This window comes from Apodemus sylvaticus, chromosome 2 (genome assembly GCF_947179515.1).
Source record: "Apodemus sylvaticus chromosome 2, mApoSyl1.1, whole genome shotgun sequence".
Classification (NCBI taxonomy): Eukaryota; Metazoa; Chordata; class Mammalia; order Rodentia; family Muridae; genus Apodemus; species Apodemus sylvaticus.
In genome coordinates, this window is record NC_067473.1 from 94,821,772 (window position 1) to 94,848,206 (window position 26,435).

General features: G+C 39.3%; 1 gene segment (V, D, J or C); it reads left to right on the forward strand.

Moving 5' to 3' along the window:
- Window positions 1-1,336: 1,336 nt before the first annotated feature.
- LOC127677961 (immunoglobulin kappa variable 2-30-like) overlaps window positions 1,337-26,435 on the forward strand; it is a 47,226-nt gene continuing 22,127 nt past the window's right edge. Inside the window, 2 exon segments of the V gene segment in view lie at window positions 1,337-1,440; window positions 1,810-1,985. Of these exon segments, the coding sequence occupies window positions 1,392-1,440; window positions 1,810-1,985 (225 nt within the window).

Here is a 26,435-nt window from a genome sequence, read left to right on the forward strand (position 1 = left end):
ATCAAATGAGGTACAAGAAGAAAGGAGGAGTGGCCCCTGGTTCTGGAAAGACTCAGTGAAACAGTATTCAGCAAAACCAGATCGGGGAAGTGGGAAGGGGTGGGTGGGAGGACAGGGGAAGAGAAGGGGGCTTGTGGGACTTTCGGGGAGTGGGGGGGCTAGAAAAGGGGAAATCATTTGAAATGTAAATAAATTATATCGAATAATAAAAAAAAAAAAGAAAAAAAAAAAACAAGAACAATGTCCATAAGTAGTAATAAATGTTATCATTACCAAAAGTTCCAGCAACAGTGATATATTATTTTTTTATTCAAAGAACCTGAGTGAACCTTTAAAGAAACATCCTAATTCACTGAAGGATACATACTGTATGATTTCATTCAAATGAAAATTGAGAAGAGAAAACATATAACTAAAAATACATAATTCTGAACCACCAGAAGTTCAGAGTTAGTTTGATATGTAGAGTAAGATAAATTGATCAAAATGATTGAATGTTATGAGAATGATGTATTTGTTTAACTATGGACATATGTTAATAATTAAGTATATGCATTTTTATGAATGTACAGTAAGTATGGGAATCCTTATAGTGAACACTTTTTTTTAAATCACATTCATGCTTTACGCATGTTTTCTTGATTATAATAAAAATATATTTTCCAATATAGAGTCAGAGTACATTCAGTTGAAGAGAGAGTTGAGTGAATTGTTTCCACTTTGTATTGTTGCAATGCACAAGAGATTCTAAGCACAATGTTCTGGGAGCTCATTTCACCCATGATTATAACTAGCTGTGTGTTTCTATTACATTCCCCTCACTCTCTGCAATTTATTACTGTGCATATAGAAAAAATAAGTAAATTTCAAATTACACAGGAAGACTAATTTGTTGATATTTATAAGTGATTTGAACTGCTCAAGTTAAAGATTATGTTCATATGCAATCTGATTAAAACATTCATAGTATCTTTACTTATAAATACTCAGGTAAAAAACAAGAAAATGTTCATATGTAATAATGAATGGTAACGTTACCAAAAGATCCAGCAACAGAGATATATTACTTACTTTTTCAAAGAACATGAGTGAACATTTAAAGAAACATCCTAATTCACTGAAGGATATATACTGTATGATTTCATTCAAATAAAAACAGTCCTTTAACATCCATCACTTCTCCCTTCAGTCATCAAATTTTGTTTCACTTCTTTCATTTTTTCTTTTATTTGTCACCTTCAAGAAGCCCATGTAACTGTCCCTTCTATGTACACTGATACACAGACCAGAGAATTTGCATATTGTTCCCTAAGGAGGTCCTTGCCCTGCTGGATTGAGATAAAATCTCAAATGTCCTCTTGCCTGATCACTCTAAGTTCATCTCCTCAAAAATGATGAGTCCTGTCCAGTTCCTGTTTCTGCTCATGCTCTGGATTCAGGGTAAGGAGGGCAGGAGGGAACGGAGGACAATGGCATTGGAGGGTGATCTCTGTGTCTATGTGTGCTGTGCATTTGTGAAGGGGCAGGTCACATTTTCCAGAATGTGAGGTTTTGTTATATCTTAATGATAAATTCCAGATGGAACAGTAGTTGTACTAAGATCAATACTCTGGGATAGATTGGATGGAATGATATAGACTGATGTTTAGAACCTTCAAATCACTTGTTTTGTGAAAAAACCTTTGATATAAAATATTCTTAAATTTCAAAACTGCCATGATCTTACTCGAAAGGAATAACATAAAAGATTTCACAAATATTGTTCAGAAAGTTTGTACATGACTTTTCACTATTGTATTATAATTTCAGAAACCAAAGGTGATGTTGTAATGACCCAGACTCCACTGTCTTTATTGGTTACCATTGGACAACCAGCCTCCATCTCTTGCAAGTCAAGTCAGAGCCTCTTATATAGTGATGGAAAGACCTATTTGAATTGGTTATTACAGAGGTCAGGCCAGTCTCCAAAGCGCCTAATCTATCAGGTATCCAAACTGTACTCTGGGGTCCCTGACAGGTTCAGCGGCAGTGGATCAGAGACAGATTTTACACTTAAAATCAGCAGAGTGGAGCCTGAGGACTTGGGAGTTTATTACTGTATGCAAGGTTCATATGTTCCTCACACAGTGATATAGACCTTAACAAAAACCTCCTTGTCTGTGGTAGCCCATCTGTCAAGACGCTGCTTGAGTGGAGAGGAGCAGAGAACTCTGTGTGTGATAGAGGGAGGGGCTGAGGAATATGAGTAATTGTTTGCAGCTGAGAGCTCTGGCTAGACTCATCTGGCTAGACGAGTGGTTTGTCTAGATCTCAAGTGCCACCAGTTTCTGGTCCTTCTTGTAATAGCCATTGTGTTGCCTCTGAGTAAGAAGAATTTTCTTTCATTAGTCTAGCTGATTTTTGATGATTTAACTATTTTTCATTAACTATTTGAGCTTAATTTTCACTGCTTTTTAAAAAATGAAGTATGTATGTTTATTAAATTCTCACTTAGATTTTTAAATGCGTAGATGTCTGTCCATATGCATTTTTATCTTTCTACGTAGACTTGGAAATATTATTTCAAATATCTTTTAAAATAAATCTGCAGATTTATTTTCTTTTTTTAAATTTTTTTTCTTTTTGTTTTGTTTGTTTTTTGGATTTTTTGAGACAGGGTTTCTCTGTATAGCCCTGGCTGTCCTGGAGCTCACTCTGTAGACCAGGCCGACCTCGAACTCAGAAATCCACCTGCCTCTGACTCCCAGCACAGGCATGTGCCACCACGACCCGGATGTAGATTTATTTTCTAAGGGACATTGTAACCAGAAATTCTCTATATTCAGAGATTTACTTTTACTTCCATTCCAATGTTTCCTAAGTCTTTTTGTTGATGATGGAAATTCTGGCATAACTGCTGGGGGCTGACCCCATGATTAGGTCCTAGAGTGGATGTAAGGAACAGGGTAGAGGAGGAATGGGTAAGACACTTTGCAAGTCAGAAAATTTATTTATACAGATTCAAAAACAATCATGGTTTTATGAAATACAAATCATAAAATTTAATCCTGGGCATACTTCTCTAGTATTCCCTTGGTTCCAAGTTAAACATAGGTTGAAAAAAATTCATTATCATCAATTCTATAGCATTTTTATATGATATATTCTTTATTTACATTTCAAATGTTTTCCTCTTTTCCGGCTCCCCCTTCACCCAAGTCCCATAAGCTCTCTTCCCTCCCCCTGTTCCCCATTCCACCCCATCCCTCATCCCTGTCCTGGTATTCCCCTACACTGCTGTACTAAGCCTTTCCAGGACCAGGGACCACTCCTTCCATCTTGGGCATTATTTGATATGTGAACTGTGTCTTGGGCATTCCAAGCTTCTAGGCTAATATCCGCATATCAGTGAGTGCATAACATAAGTTTTCTTTTGAGACTTCTTTACCTCACTTAGGATAAATCTCTCCAGTCCATCCATTTGTCTAAAAATTTCATGAATTCATTGATTTTAACATTTTCTTAGGTGTTTCTCAGTCATTGGATATTCCTCAGCTGAAAATTCTTTGTTTAGCTCTGTACCCCATTTTAATGAGATTTTTGGCTCTCTCCAGTCTACCTTCTTGAATTCTTTGCATATCTTGGATATAAGCCTCTGTTGGATGTGGGATTGCTAAAGATCTTATCCCAATTTGTTGGTTGCCATTTTGTCCTTTTGACAATGTCCTTTGAATTACAGAAACTTAGTAAATTTTGAGATCTCATTTGTCAATTCTTGATATTAAAGCATAAGCCATTGGTGTTTCATTCAGGAAAATTTCCCCTATGCCCATGTCCTCAAGGGTCTTGCCCAGTTTCTTTTCTATTAGTTTCAGTGTGTCTGGTTTTATGTGGATGTCCTTAATCCACTTGGACTTAAGCTTAGTCAAGGAGATAAGAATGGATCAGTTTGCAATATTCTGCATGCTGACCTCCAGGTAAACCAGCAGCATTTGTTATAAAGGCTATCTTTTTTTCCACTGGATGGTTGTAGCTCCTTTGTCAAAGACCAAGTGACCATAGGTGTGTGGGTTCATTCCCTGGTCTTCAGATCTATTCCATTGATCTACTTGCCTGTCATTTTACCAATACAATGCAGTTTTTAACACAATTGCTCTATAGTACTGCTTGAGGTCAGGGATACTGATTCCCCCAGAAATTATTTTACTGTTGAGGAGAAGTTTAGCTATCCTGGGTTTTTTGTTATTCCAGACGAATTTGAGAATTGCTCTTTCTAACTCTATGAGGAACTGAGTTGGGATTTTGATGGGGACTGCATTGAATCTATATATTGCTTTTGGCAGGATGGCCATTTTTACTATATTACTCCTGCCAATCCAAGAACATGGAATATTTTTCCATCTTTTTTTTTTTTAATTCTTTTTATTCGATATAATTTATTTACATTTCAAATGGTTTCCCCTTTTCTAGCCCCCCCCACTCCCCGAAAGTCCCGTAAGCCCCCTTCTCTTCCCCTGTCCTCCCTCCCACCCCTTCCCACTTCCCCGTTCTGGTTTTGCCGAATACTGTTTCACTGAGTCTTTCCAGAACCAGGGGCCACTCCTCCTTTCTTCTTGTATCTCATTTTTTTTTTTTATTATCAATAAATGTTTTTTTTTATTCGATATAATTTATTTACATTTCAAATGATTTCCCCTTTTCTAGCCCCCCCCCACTCCCCGAAAGTCCCGTAAGCCCCCTTCTCTTCCCCTGTCCTCCCTCCCACCCCTTCCCAGTTCCCCGTTCTGGTTTGGCCAAATACTGTTTCACTGAGTCTTTCCAGAACCAGGGACCACTCCTGCTTTCTTCTTGTATCTCATTTGATGTGTGGATTATGTTTGGGGTATTCCAGTTTTCTAGGTTAATAACCACTTATTAGTGAGTGCATACCATGATTCACCTTTTGAGTCTGGGTTACCTCACTTAGTATGATGTTCTCTAGCTCCATCCATTTGCCTAAGAATTTCATGAATTCATTGTTTCTAATGGCTGAATAGTACTCCATTGTGTAGATATACCACATTTTTTGTATCCACTCTTCTGTTGAGGGATACCTGGGTTCTTTCCAGCATCTGGCAATTATAAATAGGGCTGCTATGAACATAGTAGAGCATGTATCCTTATTACATGGTGGGGAATCCTCTGGGTATATGCCCAGGAGTGGTATAGCAGGATCTTCTGGAAGTGAGGTGCCCAGTTTTCAGAGGAACCGCCAGACTGATTTCCAGAGTGGTTGTACCAATTTGCAACCCCACCAGCAGTGGAGGAGTGTTCCTCTTTCTCCGCACCCTCTCCAACACCTGCTGTCTCCTGAATTTTTAATCTTAGCCATTCTGACTGGTGTAAGTTGAAATCTTAGGGTTGTTTTGATTTGCATTTCCCTAATGACTAATGAAGTTGAGCATTTTTTAAGATGCTTCTCCGCCATCCGAAGTTCTTCAGGTGAGAATTCTTTGTTTAACTCTGTACCCCATTTTTTAATAGGGTTGTTCGGTTTTCTGGAGTCTAACTTCTTGAGTTCTTTATATATATTGGATATTAGCCCTCTGATGTAGGATTGGTGAAGATCTTTTCCCAATTTGTTGGTTGCCGATCTGTCCTCTTGATGGTGTCCTTTGCCTTACAGAAACTCTGTAACCTTATGAGGTCCCATTTGTCAATTCTTGCTCTTAGAGCATACGCTATTGGTGTTCTGTTCAGAAACTTTCTTTCTGTACCGATGTCCTCAAGGGTCTTCCCCAATTTCTTTTCTATTAGCTTCAGAGTGTCTGGCTTTATGTGGAGGTCCTTGATCCATTTGGATTTGAGCTTAGTACAAGGAGACAAGGATGGATCAATTCGCATTCTTCTGCATGCTGACCTCCAGTTGAACCAGCACCATTTGTTGAAAAGGCTATCTTTTTTCCATTGGATGTTTTCAGCCTCTTTGTCGAGGATCAAGTGGCCATAGGTGTGTGGGTTCATTTCTGGATCTTCAATCCTGTTCCATTGATCCTCCTGCCTGTCACTGTACCAATACCATGCAGTTTTTAACACTATTGCTCTGTAGTATTGCTTGAGGTCAGGGATACTGATTCCCCCAGATTTTCTTTTGTTGCTGAGAATAGTTTTAGCTATCCTGGGTTTTTTGTTGTTCCAGATGAATTTGATAATTGCTCTTTCTAACTCTGTGAAGAATTGAGTTGGGATTTTGATGGGTATTGCATTGAATCTGTATAGTGCTTTAGGCAAAATGGCCATTTTAACTATATTGATTCTACCGATCCATGAGCATGGGAGGTTTTCCCATTTTTTGAGGTCTTCTTCCATTTCCTTCTTCAGAGTCTTGAAGTTCTTGTCATACAGATCTTTCGCATGTTTGGTAAGAGTCACCCCAAGATACTTTATACTATTTGTGGCTATTGTGAAGGGGGTCATTTCCCTAATTTCTTTCTCAGCCTGCTTATCCTTTGAGTATAGGAAGGCCACTGATTTGCTTGAGTTGATTTTGTAACCTGCCACTTTGCTGAAGTTGTTTATCAGCTGTAGGAGCTCTCTAGTAAAGTTCTTTGGGTCACTTAGGTAGACGATCATGTCGTCTGCAAATAATGATAGTTTGACTTCCTCCTTTCCAATTTGTATCCCTTTGACCTCTTTATGTTGTCGAATTGCCCGAGCTAGTACCTCAAGTACAATATTGAAAAGATAAGGAGAAAGGGGGCAGCCTTGTCTGGTCCCTGATTTCAGAGGGATTGCTTCAAGTTTCTCTCCGTTTAGTTTGATGCTGGCTACCGGTTTGCTGTATATTGCTTTTACTATGTTTAGGTATGGGCCTTGAATTCCTGTTCTCTCCAAGACTTTAAGCATGAAAGGATGCTGAATTTTGTCAAATGCTTTTTCAGCATCCAATGAAATGACCATGTGGTTTTGTTCTTTGAGTTTGTTTATGTAGTGGATTGTATTGATGGATTTCCGTATATTGAACCAACCCTGCATTCCCGGGATAAAGCCTACTTGATCATGGTGGATGATCGTTTTGATGTGTTCTTGGATTCGGTTGGCAAGAATTTTATTGAGTATTTTTGCATCGATGTTCATAAGGGAAATTGGTCTGAAGTTCTCTTTCTTTGTTGGATCTTTGTGTGGCTTTGGTATCAGCGTAATTGTGGCTTCGTAGAAGGAATTGGGTAGTGTTCCTTCTGTTTCTATTTTGTGGAATAGTTTGAAGAGTATTGGTGTTAACTCTTCTTTGAAGGTCTGGTAGAATTCTGCACTGAAACCATCTGGTCCTGTGCTTTTTTTGGTTGGAAGACTTTCTATGACTCCTTCTATTTCTTTAGGCTTTATGGGACTGTTTAGATGGTCTAGTTGGTCCTGATTTAATTTTGGTATTTGGTATCTGTCAAGGAAATTGTCCATTTCCTCCAGATTCTCCAGTTGTGTTGAGTACAGGCTCTTGTAGTAGGATCTGATGATTTTTTGGATTTCCTCAGTTTCCGTTGTTATGTCTCCCTTTTCATTTCTAAGTTTGTTAATTTGGATACTTTCTCTGTGCCCTTTGGTCAGTCTGGCTAAGGGTTTATCTATCTTGTTGATTTTCTCAAAGAACCAGCTCCTGGTTTTGTTGATTTTTTGTATGGTTCTCTTTGTTTCTACTTGATTGATTTCGGCCCTGAGTTTGATGATTTCCTGCCTTCTACTCCTCCTGGGTGAAATAGCTTCTTTTTGTTCTAGGGCTTTCAGGTGTGTCATTAAGTTGGTAATGTATGCTCTCTCCATTTTCTTTTTGGAGGCCCTCAGGGCTATGAGTTTTCCTCTTAGCACTGCTTTCATTGTGTCCCATAGATTTGGGTATGTTTTGTTTTCATTTTCATTGTGTTCTAAAAAGTCTTTAATTTCTTTCTTTATTTCTTCCTTGACCAAGGTGTCATTGAGTAGAGTATTGTTCAATTTCCACGTGTATGTGGGTTTTCTGTTGTTTCTGTTGCTATTGAAGACCACTTTTATTCCATAGTGATCAGATAGGAGGCATGGGATTAGTTCTATCTTCTTATATTTGTTGAGGTCTGTCTTGTGACCAATTATATGGTCGATTTTGGAGAAGGTACCATGAGGTGCTGAAAAAAAGGTATATTCTTTTGTTTTAGGATAGAATGTTCTATATATATCAGTTAAATCTAATTGGTCCAAAGCTTCAATTAGTTTCATTGTGTCCTTGTTTAGTTTCTGTTTTCCTGATCGGTCCATTGAGGAAAGTGCAGTGTTGAAGTCACCCACAATTATTGTGTTAGGTGCAATGTGTGCTTTGAGTTTTAATAAAGTTTCTTTTATGAAAGAGGGTGCCCTTGCATTTGGAGCATAGATGTTCAGGATTGAGAGTTCTTCTTGTTGTATTTTTCCTTTCACCAGCAAGAAGTGTCCCTCAGAGTCTCTTTTGATGACTTTGGGTTGAAAGTCAATTTTATCTGATATTAAAATGGCTACTCCAGCTTGTTTCCTGAGACCATTTGCTTGTAAAATTGTCTTCCAGCCTTTTACTCTAAGGTAGTGTTTGTCTTTGACCCTGAGGTGTGTTTCCTGTAAGCAGCAAAATGTAGGGTCCTGTTTACGTATCCAGTCAGTTAGTCTGTGTCTTTTTATTGGGGCATTGAGTCCATTGATGTTAAGAGATATTAAGGAATAGTGATTGTTACTTCCTATCATTTTTGACGTTATTTTTTAAATTTGATTGCTTAACTTCTTTTGGGTTTGATGAAAGGTTACTATCTTGCTTTTTTCAGGGTGAAGTTTCCCTCCTTGTATTGGTGTTGTCCTCCTATTATCCTTTTTAGGGCTGGGTTTGTGGATAGATATTGGGTGAACTTGGTTTTGTCGTGAAATATCTTAGTTTCTCCATCTATGGTGATTGAGAGTTTTGCTGGATATAGTAGTTTTGGTTGGCATTTGTGTTCTCTTAGAGTCTGCATGAGATCTGCCCAGGACCTTCTAGCCTTCATAGTCTCAGGTGAAAAGTCTGCTGTGATTCTGATAGGTCTTCCTTTATATGTTACTTGGCCTTTTTCTCTTACTGCCTTTAATATTCTTTCTTTGTTTAGAACATTTGGTGTTTTGATTCTTATGTGACGGGAAGTATTTCTGTTCTGGTCCAGTCTGTTTGGAGTTCTGTAGGCTTCTTGTATATTCATGGGCATCTCTCTCTTTAGGTTAGGGAAGTTTTCTTCCATAATTTTATTGAAGATATTTGCTGGCCCTTTAAGTTGTAAATCTTCACTCTCATCTATGCCTATAATCCTTAGGTTTGGTCTTCTCATTGTGTCCTGGATTTCCTGGATATTTTGGGTTACAAGCTTTTTGCATTTTGCATTTTCTTTAACTGTTGAGTCCATGGTTTCTATGGAATCTTCAGCATCTGAGATTCTTTCTTCTATTTCTTGTATTCTGTTGTTGATATTTGCATCTCTGTCCCCTGATTTCTTCCCAAGGCTTTCTATCTCCAAAGTTGTCTCCTTTTGAGTTTTCTTAGTTGTTTCTACTTCTGTTTTTAGATCCTGGATGGTTTTGCTTAGCTCCTTCACTTGCTTGTTTGTGCTTTCCTGTAATTCTTTAAGAGATTTTTGTGTTTTTTCTTTCATGACCTCAGCCTGTTGACCAAAGTTCTCCTGTATTTCTTTAAGAGATTTTTGTGTTTCGTCTTTCATGACCTCAGCCTGTTGACCAAAGTTCTCCTGTATTTCTTTAAGTGTTTTTTGCATTTCCTCCTTGTTGGCTTTTGTATTCTCCTGGATTTCTTTCAATGATTTTTGTGTTTCCCTTGCAAGGGCTTCTAACTTTTGATCCATTTTCTCCTGAATGTCCTTCATGTGTTCCTGTACCAGCATCATGACCAGTGATTTTAAATCCAAATCTTGTTTTACTGGTGTGATGGGGTATCCAGGACTTGCTGGTAGAGGAGAATTTGGTTCAGATGTTGCCATATTGCCTTGATTTCTGTTAGTGACGTTCCTGCGTTTGCCTTTTGCCATCTAGCTCTCACTGGTGTTACTTGGTCTTGTCAGTGCTGGACTCACCAGTGCAAGCTGCCCCTTCCCCGTTGGCCTCTGGTGCACAGCTTACACTCTGCACTGCCTGTAGACAGGGTGCTGTTGTCCAGGCTGTTCAGATCCCGAAGCAGGCACCTGAAGGCTCCCGCTGGGGCCCGCAGGATTTATTGGAGCACACCGACTTCTCCTAGCTGGCCGCCCGGAAGCCCCCACTAGCCTCTTGAGGGACCTGGAGATGTGGCGGCCACCCAGGCTGATCTGAAGCGGAGAGAGTTGAGCTGGGGGCTTCTGCCTGAGGCCTTGCCCCAGATTGTGTCTGTGGACCAGGTGGAACCTGTGTGCACCCCCAGGGAGCTCCGAAGGTGAATGTTGCTGTGACCTCCCCTGTGCTCCGCTCACTCCGCTGGGCAGCCGATTTCCCCAACCGGGCTGGCGCACAATAGGTTAGCCTTGTCGCCCAGGCCCTGAGTCCAGGCAAACGCCTGGGAAACCGGGCTGGCGCACACTAGGTTAGCCTTGTCGCCCGGGCCCTGAGTCCAGGCAAACGCCTGGGAGGCCAAGGTCCGAGCAAAGTTCCCCTAGGGCTATGTCTGTTATTTGGGTCCGCCAGGTGACCCGGATGGCGGGCGTGCGCGTCCGCGCTCCCCGAAAGCACCGGGAGAGTCTGTTGTGCTAATAACCTCCTGGGCGGGTTGACACACAGAAGGCCCACCAAGCCGCCCAGTTCTAGGGGTCAGTCCTGTGCCTTTTGGGGCCTAGACCCCCGTTTTGTTAGCCTCAGGCTACGCTTGTTAGCAGTCTCTGCCCTCCCGAGCACTCTGGCTCCTGTAGGCAAAATGGCAGCGCGTGCGCCGGCCGGGGCAAAAAAAAAAACTCCTGGCTGGGTTGGCGCCCCGATGGCCACTCGAACAGCCCAGGGCCTGGGTGCAGGCCAACGCCCGTCTGGCTCAGACCCCTGCGGTGTTGGGCCTAGGATTATGTTTGTGTACCTCAGTCTGACCGATCTCTGGAGCCCGGGTTCAAGATGGAGGTGAGTCTCTCCTGACTGGCGGGAAGCCGAGTTCTGAAGTGGCTTCCGTGCAGTGCAGCGAAAGGCTCCGCAGAACCGCAGTTGCTTGCCGCCCGGCTGGTCAGCGAAGGTCAGTGGTCGTGGGCGCAGGGCCTAACTGGACCCTGTGTCGCCTTGGTTCCACCGCTGATGGCCCTTCAGCTGGAGCAGCCACTGCTACCGCAAATATCTATTTTTCCATCTTTTGAGGTCTGCTTTCATTTCTTTCTTCAAAGACTTGAAGTTCCTGTCATATAGATTTTTCACTTGTTTGGTTAGAGTCACAGCAAGATACTTTATATTGTTTGTGGATATTGGGAAGGGTGTCATTTCCCTAATTTCTTTCTCAACCTGTTTATACTTTGTGTATAGAAAGGCTACTGATTTGCTTGAATTAATTTTATAACCAGCCACTTTGCTGAAGTTGTTTATCAGCTGTAGGAGGTCTCTGGTTGAATTTTTGGGTCAATTAAATATACTATCACATCATCTGCAAATAGTGATAATTTGATTTCTTCCTTTCTAATCTGTATCCCTTTGACTTCCTTTTGTTGTCTAATTGCTCTAGCTAGAACTTCAAGTACTATATTGCATAAATATGGAGAGAGAGGGCAGCCTTGTCTAGTCCCCGATTTTAGTAGGATTGCTGCAAGTTTCTCTCCATTTAGTTTGATACTGGTTTGCTGTATATTTCTTTTATTATGTTTATGTATGGGCCTTGAATTGTTCTTCTTTCCAAGACCTTTGACATGAATTGTTGCTGAATTTGGTCAAATGCTTTTTCAGCATCTAATGAAAAGGCCATGTGGATTTTTCTTCAAGTTTGTTTATGTAGTGTATTACATTGATGGATTTTCGTTTATTGAACTATCCCTGCATCCCTGAGATGAAGTCTATTTGGTCATGGTTAATGATTATTTTGATGTTTTCTTGGATTCCATTGGCAAGACTTTTATTGAATATTTTTGCGTCGATATTCATAAGGGAAATAGGTGTAAAATTTTCTTGTCATGTTGGATGTTTGTGTGGTTTTGTGGCCTCATAGAAGGAGTTGGATATTGTTCTTTCTGTTCCTATTTTGTAAAATAGTTTGAAGAGTGTTGGTATTAGGTCTCCTTTGAATGTCTGATAGAATTCTGCACTAAGTGCATTTGTTCTGGTGCTTTTATTGGTTGGGAGACTGTCAATGACCACTTCTATTTCTTTTTTTTTTTTCTTTTCTTTTTTTTATTCGATATAATTTATTTACATTTTAAATGATTTCCCCTTTTCTAGCCCCCCCACTCCCTGAAAGTCCCGTAAGCTCCCTTCTCTTCCCCTGTCCTCCCACCCACCCCTTCCCACTTACCCGTTCTGGTTTTGCTGAATACTGTTTCACTGAGGCTTTCCAGAACCAGGGGCCACTCCTCCTTTCTTCTTGTACCTCATTTGATGTGTGGATTATGTTTTGGGTATTCCAGTTTTCTAGGTTAATATCCACTTATTAGTGAGTGCATACCATGATTCACCTTTTGAGTCTGGGTTACCTCACTTAGTATGATATTCTCTAGTCCCATCCATTTGCCTAAGAATTTCATGAATTCATTGATTCTAATGGCTGAATAGTACTCCATTGTGTATATATACCACATTTTTTGCATCCACTCTTCTGTTGAGGGATACCTGGGTTCTTTCCAGCATCTGGCAATTATAAATAGGGCTGCTATGAACATAGTAGAACATGTATCCTTATTACATGGTGGGGAGTCTTCTGGGTATATGCCCAGGAGTGGTATAGCAGGATATTCTGGAAGTGAGGTGCCCAGTTTTCGGAGGAACCGCCAGACTGATTTCCAGAGTGGTTGTACCAATTTGCAACCCCACCAGCAGTGGAGGAGTGTTCCTCTTTCTCCACACCCTCTCCAACACCTGCTGTCTCCTGAATTTTTAATCTTAGCCATTCTGACTGGTGTAAGATGAAATCTTAGGGTTGTTTTGATTTGCATTTCCGTAATGACTAATGAAGTTGAACATTTTTTAAGATGCTTCTCCGCCATCCGAAGTTCTTCAGGTGTGAATTCTTTGTTTAACTCTGTACCCCATTTTTTAATAGGGTTGTTCGGTTTTCTGGAGTCTAACTTCTTGAGTTCTTTATATATATTGGATATTAGCCCTCTGATGTAGGATTGGTGAAGATCTTTTCCCAATTTGTTGGTTGCCGATTTGTCCTCTTGATGGTGTCCTTTGCCTTACAGAAACTTTGTAATTTTATGAGGTCCCATTTGTCGATTCTTGCTCTTAGAGCATACGCTATTGGTGTTCTGTTCAGAAACTTTCTCCCTGTACCGATGTCCTCAAGGGTCTTCCCCAGTTTCTTTTCTATTAGCTTCAGAGTGTCTGGCTTTATGTGGAGGTCCTTGATCCATTTGGATTTGAGCTTAGTACAAGGAGACAAGGATGGATCAATTCGCATTCTTCTGCATGCTGACCTCCAGTTGAACCAGCACCATTTGTTGAAAAGGCTATCTTTTTTCCATTGGATGTTTTCAGCCTCTTTGTCGAGGATCAAGTGGCCATAGGTGTGTGGGTTCATTTCTGGATCTTCAATCCTGTTCCATTGATCCTCCTGCATGTCACTGCACCAATACCATGCAGTTTTTAACACTATTGCTCTGTAGTATTGCTTGAGGTCAGGGATACTGATTCCCCCAAATTTTCTTTTGTTGCTGAGAATAGTTTTAGCTATCCTGGGTTTTTTGTTGTTCCAGATGAATTTGATAATTGCTCTTTCTAACTCTGTGAAGAATTGAGTTGGGATTTTGATGGGTATTGCATTGAATCTGTATATTGCTTTAGGCAAAATGGCCATTTTAACTATATTGATTCTACCGATCCATGAGCATGGGAGGTTTTCCCATTTTTTGAGGTCTTCTTCCATTTCCTTCTTCAGAGTCTTGAAGGTCTTGTCATACAGATCTTTCACATGTTTGGTAAGAGTCACCCCAAGATACTTTATACTGTTTGTGGCTATTGTGAAGGGGGCCATTTCCCTAATTTCTTTCTTAGCCTGCTTATCCTTTGAGTATAGGAAGGCCCCTGATTTGCTTGAGTTGATTTTATAACCTGCCACTTTCCTGAAGTTGTTTATCAGCTGTAGGAGCTCTCTAGTGGAGTTCTTTGGGTCAATTAGGTAGACGATCATGTCTGCAAATAATGATAGTTTGACTTCTTCCTTTCCAATTTGTATCCCTTTGACATCCTTATGTTGTTGAATTGCCCGAGCTAGTACCTCAAGTACAATATTGAAAAGATACGGAGAAAGGGGGCAGCCTTGTCTGGTCCATGATTTCAGTGGGATTGCTTCAAGTTTCTCTCCATTTAGTTTGATGCTGGCTACCGGTTTGCTGTATATTGCTTTTACTATGTTTAGGTATGGGCCTTGAATTCCTGTTCTCTCTAAGACTTTAAGCATGAAGGGATGCTGAATTTTGTCAAATGCTTTTTCAGCATCCAATGAAATGACCATGTGGTTTTGTTCTTTGAGTTTGTTTATGTAGTGGATTGTATTGATGGATTTCCGTATATTGAACCAACCCTGCATTCCCGGGATAAAGCCTACTTGATCATGGTGGATGATCGTTTTGATGTGTTCTTGGATTCGGTTGGCAAGAATTTTATTGAGTATTTTTGCATCGATGTTCATAAGGGAAATTGGTCTGAAGTTCTCTTTCTTTGTTGGATCTTTTTGTGGCTTTGGTATCAGCGTAATTGTGGCTTCGTAGAAGGAATTGGGTAGTGTTCCTTCTGTTTCTATTTTGTGGAATAGTTTGAAGAGTATTGGTGTTAACTCTTCTTTGAAGGTTTGGTAGAATTCTGCACTGAAGCCATCTGGTCCTGTGCTTTTTTTGGTTGGAAGACTTTCTATGACTCCTTCTATTTCTTTAGGCATTATGGGACTGTTTAGATGGTCTAGTTGGTCCTGATTTAATTTTGGTATTTGGTACCTGTCAAGGAAATTGTCCATTTCCTCCAGATTCTCCAGTTGTGTTGAGTACAGGCTCTTGTAGTAGGATCTGATGATTTTTTGGATTTCCTCAGTTTCCGTTGTTATATCTCCCTTTTCATTTCTAAGTTTGTTAATTTGGATACTTTCTCTGTGCCCTTTGGTCAGTCTGGCTAAGGGTTTATCTATCTTGTTGATTTTCTCAAAGAACCAGCTCCTGGTTTTGTTGATTTTTTTGTATGGTTCTCTTTGTTTCTACTTGATTGATTTCGGCCCTGAGTTTGATGATTTCCTGCCTTCTACTCCTCCTGGGCGAAATAGCTTCTTTTTGTTCTAGGGCTTTCAGGTGTGTCATTAAGCTGGTAATGTATGCTCTCTCCATTTTGTTTTTGGAGGCACTCAGGGCTATGAGTTTTCCTCTTAACACTGCTTTCATTGTGCCCCATAGATTTGGGTATGTTGTGTTTTCATTTTCATTGTGTTCTAAAAAGTCTTTAATTTCTTTCTTTATTTCTTCCTTGACCAAGGTATCATTGAGTAGAGTATTGTTCAGTTTCCACGTGTATGTGGGTTTTCTGTTGTTTCTGTTGCTATTGAAGACCACTTTTACTCCATAGTGATCAGATAGGAGTCATGGGATTAGTTCAATCTTCTTATATTTGTTGAGGTCTGTCTTGTGACCAATTATATGGTCGATTTTGGAGAAGGTACCATGAGGTGCTGAGAAAAAGGTATATTCTTTTGTTTTAGGATAGAATGTTCTCTATATATCTGTTAAATCTAATTGGTCCAAAGCTTCAATTAGTTTCATTGTGTCCCTGTTTAGTTTCTGTTTTCCTGATCGGTCCATTGAGGAAAGTGCAGTGTTGAAGTCACCCACAATTATTGTGTTAGGTGCAATGTGTGCTTTGAGTTTTAATAAAGTTTCTTTTATGAAAGAGGGTGCCGTTGCATTTGGGGCATAGGTGTTCAGGATTGACAGTACTTCTTTTTGTATTTTTCCTTTGACCAGCAAGAAGTGTCCATCAGGGTCTCTTTTGATGACTTTGGGTTGAAAGTCAATTTTATCTGATATTAAAATGGCTACTCCAGCTTGTTTCCTGAGACCATTTGCTTGTAAAATTGTCTTCCAGCCTTTTACTCTAAGGTAGTGTTTGTCTTTGACCCTGAGGTGTGTTTCCTGTAATCAGCAAAATGTAGGGTCCTGTTTATGTATCCATTCAGTTAGTCTGTGTCTTTTTATTGGGGCATTAAGTCCATTGATGTTAAGAGATATTAAGGAATAGTGATTGTTACTTCCTATCATTTTTGACGTTATTTTTTAAATTTGAATGCTTAACTTCTTTTGGGTTTGATGAAAGGTTACTATCTTGCTTTTTCCAGGGTGAAGTTTCCCTCCTTGTATTGGTGTTGTCCTCCTATTATTCTTTTTAGGGCTGGGTTTGTGGATAGATATTGGGTAAACTTGGTTTTGTCATGAAATATCTTAGTTTCTCCATCTATGGTGATTGAGAGTTTTGCTGGATATAGTAGTTTTGGTTGGCATTTGTGTTCTCTTAGAGTCTGCATGAGATCTGCCCAGGACCTTCTAGCCTTCATAGTCTCAGGTGAAAAGTCTGCTGTGATTCTGATAGGTCTTCCTTTATATGTTACTTGGCCTTTTTCTCTTACTGCCTTTAGTATTCTTTCTTTGTTTAGAACATTTGGTGTTTTGATTCTTATGTGACGGGAAGTATTTCTGTTCTGGTCCAGTCTGTTTGGAGTTCTGTAGGCTTCTTGTATATTCATGGGCATCTCTCTCTTTAGGTTAGGGAAGTTTTCTTCCATAATTTTATTGAAGATATTTGCTGGCCCTTTAAGTTGTAAATCTTCACTCTCATCTATGCCTATAATCCTTAGGTTTGGTCTTCTCATTGTGTCCTGGATTTCCTGGATATTTTGGGTTACAAGCTTTTTGCATTTTGCATTTTCTTTAACTGTTGAGTCCATGGTTTCTATGGAATCTTCAGCATCTGAGATTCTTTCTTCTATCTCTTGTATTCTGTTGTTGATATTTGCATCTCTGTCCCCTGATTTCTTCCCAAGGCTTTCTATCTCCAAAGTTGTCTCCCTTTAAGTTTTCTTAGTTGTTTCTACTTCTGATTTTAGATCCTGGATGGTTTTGCTTAGCTCCTTCACTTGCATGTTTGTGTTTTCCTGTAATTCTTTAAGAGATTTTTGTGTTTCCTCTTTCATGACCTCAGCCTATTGACCAAAGTTCTCCTGTATTTCTTTAAGAGATTTTTGTGTTTCGTCTTTCATGACCTCAGCCTGTTGACCAAAGTTCTCCCGTATTTCTTTAAGTGTTTTTTGCATTTCCTCCTTGTTGGCTTTTGTATTCTCCTGAATTTCTTTCAATGATTTTTGTGTTTCCCTTGCAAGGGCTTCTAACTTTTGATCCATTTTCTCCTGAATTTCTTTAAGTATGTCCTTCATGTGTTCCTGTACCAGCATCATGACCAGTGATTTTAAATCCAAATCTTGTTTTACTGGTGTGATGGGGTATCCAGGATATGTTGGTAGAGGAGAATTGGGTTCAGATGTTGCCATATTGCCTTGATTTCTGTTAGTGACGTTCCTGAGTTTGCCTTTTGCCATCTAGTTCTCACTGGTGTTAGTCTTGTCAGTGCTGGACTCACCCGTGCAAGCTGCCCCTTCCCAGTTGGCCTCTGGTGCACAGCTTACCTCCTGCACTGCTTGTAGACAGGGTGCTGCTGCCCAGGCTGGTCAGATCCCAAAGCAGGTACCCAAAGGCTCCCGCTGGGGCCCGCTGGATTCACTGGAGCACACTGACTTCTCCCAGCTGGCCGCCCGGAAGCCCAGCTAGCCACTTGCAGGACTTGGAGATGTGGTGCTGCTGCCCAGGCTGATCTGGATCTGGAAGCGGAGAGAGTAGAGCTGAGGGCTTCCGCCTGAGGCCTTGCCCCAGATTGTGTCTGTGGACCAGATGGAGCCCGTGTGCACCCCCAGGGAGGTTGCTTCTTGGAGTGTTGGGGTATCCAGAGCTTCTTGTGGGAGAATTGAGTTCGAATTATGCAGTATTGCCTTGATTTCTGTTAGCAATGTTTTTACATTTGCCTTTTGGTATCTGGTTATCTTTGGTGTTAGTTGGTCCTTCTGTCACTGGCTCGTGTTTGTTCTTCCTGTGTGCCTGCAGGCAAATCTCAACAATGCTGGGTGACCTGTTTTCCCTTAGCACAGATTGCTGTGGTGCTGCTGAGTCCTGGGTGCAGGTGGATCCTGGTAGTGTGTGTCCCAAGCCATCCTCTACTCTGGTGATCCCTGCCTATTATTCTGCCACTCTACACAGTTAGCAGAGCATGGATGGGGAGCTCACTTCCCAGTGTGGGACTCCCTCTACCTGCCTTCCTTCAGGGCAGATGATTCCTGTCAGCATAGCTGCCCCGCTGGCTTGTGTTGCTGCCCACCTCCTGGGTCCAAGTGGAGTCCTGGCAGGGTGTGTCCCAAGTGATCCTCTACTCTGATGATCCCTGCTTACCAATCTGTTACACAGTCATAGGAGCAAAGATGGTGGCTGAGACCCACTCTCTTCTAGTTTTATTTGGGTTTGTATCCCTGTGGCATTGATCAACTCTGAATGCAGCCTGTACTGGCTGCCTCTTCTGCCTGTCTGCTGGGTGTATAGCTGGCTTCCGGAGTCACTTGGAGATGGCATGCTGTGGCCAAACTCTATATCCTTATGCTTAAAATTCTACAAATCATTTTAGCTTAAGTAAGCAAGTAAGCAAGCAAGCAATAACCTTGTGGTTCCAAGATGATTAGAGAGTTTGATGGTATCTGAGCCAGTCTAAGCAAATTACCCTTCTTTAAGCAGTATATCATATTTTAATGGTCAGTCACATTATTTTCAGATTTGCCTATGCCTGAGAGTTCAGGATTTGGGATTGTTGAAATTTTATTTGTAATCTTATAGGAATTGGCTTAATGAAAGTATTGTTATTTTTCTACATTAATTAACATTACAACAAACTGAAGTAAACTAATCTTATCCAAAAACAAATCCCAATGCTTCATTCTTCTTGTATTCTTTTATATCATTCTTGGATTACCTATACATAGTATCATGTTATCTTAACCCTTCTAGCTTTTGTTGCTGAGTTCTTCCTAGGGGCTTAGTATGTGTGGCCTTTTATCTTGTAGGTTACAATTCTAAGAAATTCGGCATATACTGTATTAGTATTTCTGTGCTATGCTCTGTTGTCATTTGTTCTGTCATGCTGAATCTTGTCAGCTACCTCTGAATTGAAACTATTCTAACTGTTTTATTTAATAAACTTTCTTAGGGGCATATACCATTCATCAAGGCACAGAGAAGACTCCCAAATAGGCTCAACTGAGGTTATTTCCTAGAAAACAGGAGTTGTACAATTAGGACATTCTTAGAGGAAGACAGAGATAGTTTTGTTAGAGAAAACATGGCTGAGTCTAATGCCAATAGCCCCCGTGGGTGTAATATTCAGAGACTCAAATTGATAACAAAAGGCCTCAGGTTAACAATCACAGCATGTAGCTCAGCTTTGTTGTCACCTTGTCAAAGCAGCTCTTCTGCCTTCCTGATTTACACCTTTTGCCTAGGAAATGGCTCTGCCACGTAATTGTTGAGTTTACAAGTTTTATTGATGGTTTTCATAATGAAAGACATACTTGTGGGAACAAGTCTGGTAAGTAGCCTGACAGCTGCAGGTTGTACTTAGTTTTTAGTGTGTATGCTATTCTGTGTAATTCTTCAATTGTAATCAACATCAACATAGCCTACAAGTGTCACAGTGGCCAATCCTTTGTAATCTGAGGTTTGCCCACCTACTGAGATTTGGTTCTTCTTAGTTTGAATCTTATCTGCATTCAAATCCGATTCTGGGCAGGACATCTTTGTGTCCATGGCTATATCAGGTTTCCCCACTGTTTCTCAATTTGTGGAGTATCCATGTTCCTCTGTGTCTTAGGGTGCATGTGGGATTACCAAGGGTCATTATAGTTTGGCGAATGAGAATACAATACTGATCAGGTGCCCTCTATGAAGAAACAAAGAGTAAGAACTTTACAGTAGCTCCTCACAGTGCCTGTGAGGGAAAATATATCAGCAACAAAGACTCCTGGGGCACCTACAGGAAGTTTAAGAATATACCTCTTACTTGTATTCTCTGACAGGCACAACAGTTGCTTTTGCATGCAAGTTGTTCTCATAAAGTAAATCAAGATAGACTCAGATCACTTCATAATTTTATTGCGATGCCATTTGTTTTAGTACCTTAGTGTCTTCATGATGTTTCATTTCATTGCAGGAATTTTTCTATATACTCCAAATGAACAGTATTCATTCTTCGCGCTAACTCTTGTGTAAAAAATAACAGTCTTCTTTTATCAGTTATTTTTTTGGAGGTCTCCAGGGTCTTCGTGGAAGCTACCTTGATTCAGTGAATCTGTCTGTCTGTATATCTGCCTCAATCATCTATCTACCTACTTACTTAACATCTGTCTGTCTGTCTGTCTGTCTGTCTGTCTGCCTATCTATCTATCTATCTATCTATCTATCTATCTATCTATTTTCCTATCTATTTCTGTCTCTTTCTCAACAATTACATACATGTATACCATTTTACTATTTCTATCTTTTAGCCTCTTTCTACTCATGCTGACCTCATGTTCTCATTTGGTATTCCCTTCCACTTTCATGTCTTTTCTTTCAGAGAGCCACAGATTCTTGTGATCTTGACTTCAATGCGATTCTAGTTATTTTTCTTTAGGAAGTCATTTTTTTTAAAGCCTGTCCAATCATTTATTGAAAAGATATGTATCCCTCCCTCCCCTTTTATCTAGTCTTCCCTTTCTCTTCACTATCACTGACTTTAAAAATTAACTTTCCTCCACACCAAAGATTTCTCTTGAAACATTGGTTTCAGTTCATTATTAATAGGTAACAAAAATCAAATATTTATATGTTCAACTAATACCTTCTTAACTGAATGAGCAACAGATCCTCCAAAACATAATGAACATGGATGACAAGCCAGAAAATGATTTCAACATAAGTCATCAATTTTACTGAATAATGAGAATTTCAACCAACAGGGAGTTATGCATATAATAGTGAGAACCTCAGAGTGTAGATGGAGATAGAGTTTCAATTGAGGTACTTGATTTTACTGCAAAATAATGGTAAAATAGAACTGATATATTTTATTTCATTTGTTACAAGAATACAGTAAATTTAACAACTTTTGGGGACAATTGGAAACTACTGATAAACATAAGCAGAAAAATAGAATACATAAAGATATGTAATATATAAAGAAAATATTTCAGAATCTACAAAGAGACAAAGGTTTTCATACAATAAAATTCTCATCCTTCATTTCCATTAATTCATCATCAAGAAATAAAATTGGAGTGAGTCTTAATGAGCAAAAATTCTTAACAAATTTTGTCATAAAATTTTATATGTTAGTTTCAGAACATACTTCATGCTTTTTAGCAGAAGGAATATGGCCTAAAATATAATGTATGGTACACAAATTATATATATATATATATATATATATATATATATATATATATATATATATATATATATATACACACACACACACACACATATAAAAATGTATATACATACACACACACAAACACAATTATATTTTATATCTTTTAAACCAAACCAAATTGGACATTAATTGAAGAAATACACAATTAAGGAAATATGCAAATAATAAATTCTAATGAAGAAATAGAGAAAGATATAAATAAAGAAGAACATTTAATTTAAATTGAAATAAAAATAAAATCAATAAACCTGATTTTTACATAATTCTTGTTCTGGATATCATGTATTGTCTTTTTTCACAAAGGTCTCCTGGGAATCTTTCTTTGACTTCAGCATATGTGAGAGTTTAAGCCACTGTTTGGAAAAGTATATTATAATTAGTGTCACATGCTTGCTGTTTAAGCTTATATCTCAGTTTCAAGGGTTTAGTTTTTCTGTTTTCTTTGTTTATTTCACTGTTTTTTTTTTTACCAGACTCACATTAATTTCTTAAATAATATATTTTCCAAAATTAAAAGACACCTTATTGATATGTATTTGACACGAGAAAAGCTGATTTATTTAAAATAAAAGGTCCTACGTGGAGATCAGCAGAGGGAGTGACTCCCCACTGCCATCATCCCTACCTGCTGGTGCAGAAAAACAACACCAGGTACTGAGATATCCTGAGTTTAAGAGCTCTGGGGGCACAAACTGCCAGGGTTTGCCTGCACTCAGGACCTGAGCACTTAGGCGGTTCGTCTACCAGCCAGTCTATTGTGGGGCCTGTGTCCTACATGGGGATAGCAGAGGGAGTGACTCTCTGCCACTATCTTTGCTCCATGACAGCAGTCAGGGAGCACCTGGTTCACTGAGACAACCCAAGTATAACATTGCTTGGGGCAAGACTCAGCAGGGTTCCAACTGCACTAAAGAGGTAGGCAGCACATCAGCAATCTGGGCCAGAGGAAACCCAGGCATCCAGTGTCACAGAAATAGCCTTAAAGTCCACAGGAGGTTGAAGCACAAGCCAGTGACAATAAGACCATCTAGCACTAGTGAGAACTAGGTGGCTAAAGGCAAAAGTAGGAACTTTACTAACAGAAACCAAGGCATTATGGCAGCATCTGAACCTAATTCTCCAACAACAGCAAATCCTGGATAACCCAATACACCAGAAAAACAAGAGTTGGATTTAAAATCATTGGTCATGATGCTGTGAGAGAAACACGTGAAGAACATAAATAAATCTCTTAAAGAAATTCAGGAGAAAAATGATCAAAAGCTAGAAGCTTTTTAAAGGTAAACACAAAAATCACTTAAAGAAATTCAGAAGAATATGAGTCAAAAGATAGTAGCCAAGGAGAAAATGCAAAAATCACTTAAAGAAATATTGGAGAACTTTGATCAACAGGCATAAGTCATGAAAGAGGAAACACAAAGATCTCTCAAATAATTACAGGAAAGCACAAACAAGCAAGTGAAGAAACTGAGCAAAAACATCCAGGATCTAAAAACAGAAGTAGAAATAATTAAGAAAGCACAAACGCAGACAACTTTGGAGATAAAAAACCTTGGGAAGAAATCAGGGGCCTTAGTTGCAAATATTAACAACAGAATACAAGAGATAAAAGAATCTCAGATGCTGAAGATACCATAGAAACCATGGACTCAACAGTCAAAGAAAATGCAAAATGCAAAAATCTTGTAATCTAAAACATCCAGGAAGTCCAGGACACAATGAGAAAGCCAAACCTAAGGATTATAGACATTGATGAGAGTGGAGATTTACAACTTAAGGGCCAGCAAATATCTTCAACAAAATTATGGAAGAAAACTTCCCTAACCTAAAGAGAGAGATGCCCATGAATATACAAGAAGCCTACAGAACTCCAAACAGACTGGACTGGAACAGAAATACCTACTGTCACATAATAATCAAAATCCCAAATGTACAAAACAGAGAATACTATAGGCAGTAAGAGAAAAAGGACAAGTAACATATAAAGTAAGACCTATAAGAATTACACCAGATTTTTCACCAGAGACCATGAAAGCTAGAAGATCCTGGGTAGAGTCCATGCAGACTCTTAGAGAGCACAAATGTCAGCCAAAACTATTATGCCCAGTGAAACTGTCAATCACTATAGCTGGAGAAACGAAGATATTCCATGACAAATCCAAATTTACACAATATCTTTCCACAAACCCAGCCCTACAAAGATAATAGGGGGAAAAACACCAATACAAGGAGGGAAACTATACCCTGGAAAAAGCAGGATAATAATCTTCTCTCATCAAACTCAAAAGAAGGTAACCACACAAGTTTAAAATTAATATAAAAATGATATGAAGCAAAAATCACTACTCCTTAATATCTCTTAACATTAACGGTCTGAATTCCCAATTAAACGACATAGACTAACAGACTGGATAAGTAAACAGGACCCTATATTTTGCTGCATACAGGAAACACAGCTCAGTGTCAAAGACAACAACTACCTTAGAGTAAAAGGCTGAAAGACAATTCTACAAGTAAATGGTCTCAGGAAACAAGCCGGAGTTGCCATTCTAATATAGATAAAATTGACTTTCAACCTAATATCATCAAAAGAGACATGGAAGGACACCTCTTGCTAGTCAAAGCAAAAATCCACCAAGAAGAATTCTCAATCCTGAACATCTATGCTCCAAATGCAAGGGCACCCTCATTGATAAAAGAAACTTTACTAAAGCTGAAACCACACATTACACCTAACACATAATTGTGGGTGACTTCAACACTCCACTCTCTTCAATGGACCGATCAGAAAAACAGAAACTAAATAGGGAGACAGTGAAACTAATTAAAGCTTTGGAACAATCGGATTTAACACACACACACACACACACACACACACACACATACACACACACACATATACACACACATACACACACACACACACACACACACACACACACATATATATATATATATATATATATATATATATAGAGAGAGAGAGAGAGAGAGAGAGAGAGAGAGAGAGAACTTTTCATCCAAAAGCAAAAGAACATACCTTTCCTCAGCATCTTATGGCATCTTCTCCAAAATCGATCATATATTTGGTCACAAGACAGACCTCAACAAATATAAGAAGATCGAAATAATCCCATGCCTCCTATCAGATCACTATGGAGTAAAATTGTGTTTAATAACAACAAAAACAACAGAAAGCCCACTTACACATGGAAACTGAGCAATCGTGGTCAAGGAAGAAATAAAGAAAGAAATCAAAGACTTTTTAGAATTTAATGAAAATGAAGGCACAGGATACCCAAATTTATGGGACACAATGAAAGCTGTACTAAGAGGAAAACTCATAGATTTGAGTGCCTCCAAAAAGAAATTGGAGAGAACATATGCTAGAAAGTTAACAGCACAATTGAAAGCCCTGGAATAAAAAGAAGCTAATTCACCCAGGAGGTGAAGAAGACAGGAAGGAAATCATAAAACACAGGGCTGAAATCAATCAAGTAGAAACTAAGAGAACCATACAAAGAATCAACAATCCAGGAGATGGTTCTTTGAAAAAATCAACAAGATAGATAAACCCTTAGCCAGACTAACCAAAGAGCAAATAGAGAGTATTCAAATTAACAATATTAGAAAAGAAAAGGGAGATATAACAACAGAAACTAAGATAATTCAAAAAATTATCAGATCCTACTACAAAAGCCTGTACTCAACACAACTAGAGAATCTGGAGGAAATGGACAATTTCTTTCTTTTTTTTTTTTTATATTACTCTACTTATATTTAATTTATTATATTTCTTTTTTTTTAATTTTTTTTATTCGATATAATTTATTTACATTTCAAATGATTTCCCCTTTTCTAGCCCCCCCACTCCCCGAAAGTCCCGTAAGCCCCCTTCTCTTCCCCTGTCCTCCCACCCACCCCTTCCCACTTCCCCGTTCTGGTTTTGCTGAATACTGTTTCACTGAGGCTTTCCAGAACCAGGGGCCACTCCTCCTTTCTTCTTGTACCTCATTTGATGTGTGGATTATGTTTTGGGTATTCCAGTTTTCTAGGTTAATATCCACTTATTAGTGAGTGCATACCATGATTCACCTTTTGAGTCTGGGTTACCTCACTGAGTATGATATTCTCTAGCTCCATCCATTTGCCTAAGAATTTCATGAATTCGTTGTTTCTAATGGCTGAATAGTACTCCATTGTGTATATATACCACATTTTTTGCATCCACTCTTCTGTTGAGGGATACCTGGGTTCTTTCCAACATCTGGCAATTATAAATAGGGCTGCTATGAACATAGTAGAACATGTATCCTTATTACATGGTGGGGAGTCTTCTGGGTATATGCCCAGGAGTGGTATAGCAGGATCTTCTGGAAGTGAGGTGCCCAGTTTTCAGAGGAACCGCCAGACTGATTTCCAGAGTGGTTGTAACAATTTGCAACCCCACCAGCAGTGGAGGAGTGTTCCTCTTTCTCCACACCCTCTCCAACACCTGCTGTCTCCTGAATTTTTAATCTTAGCCATTCTGACTGGTGTAAGATGAAATCTTAGTGTTGTTTTGATTTGCATTTCCCTAATGACTAATGAAGTTGAGCATTTTTTAAGATGCTTCTCCACCATCCGAAGTTCTTCAGGTGAGAATTCTTTGTTTAACTCTGTACCCCATTTTTTAATAGGGTTGTTTGGTTTTCTGGAGTCTAACTTCTTGAGTTCTTTATATATATTGGATATTAGCCCTCTATCTGATGTAGGATTGGTGAAGA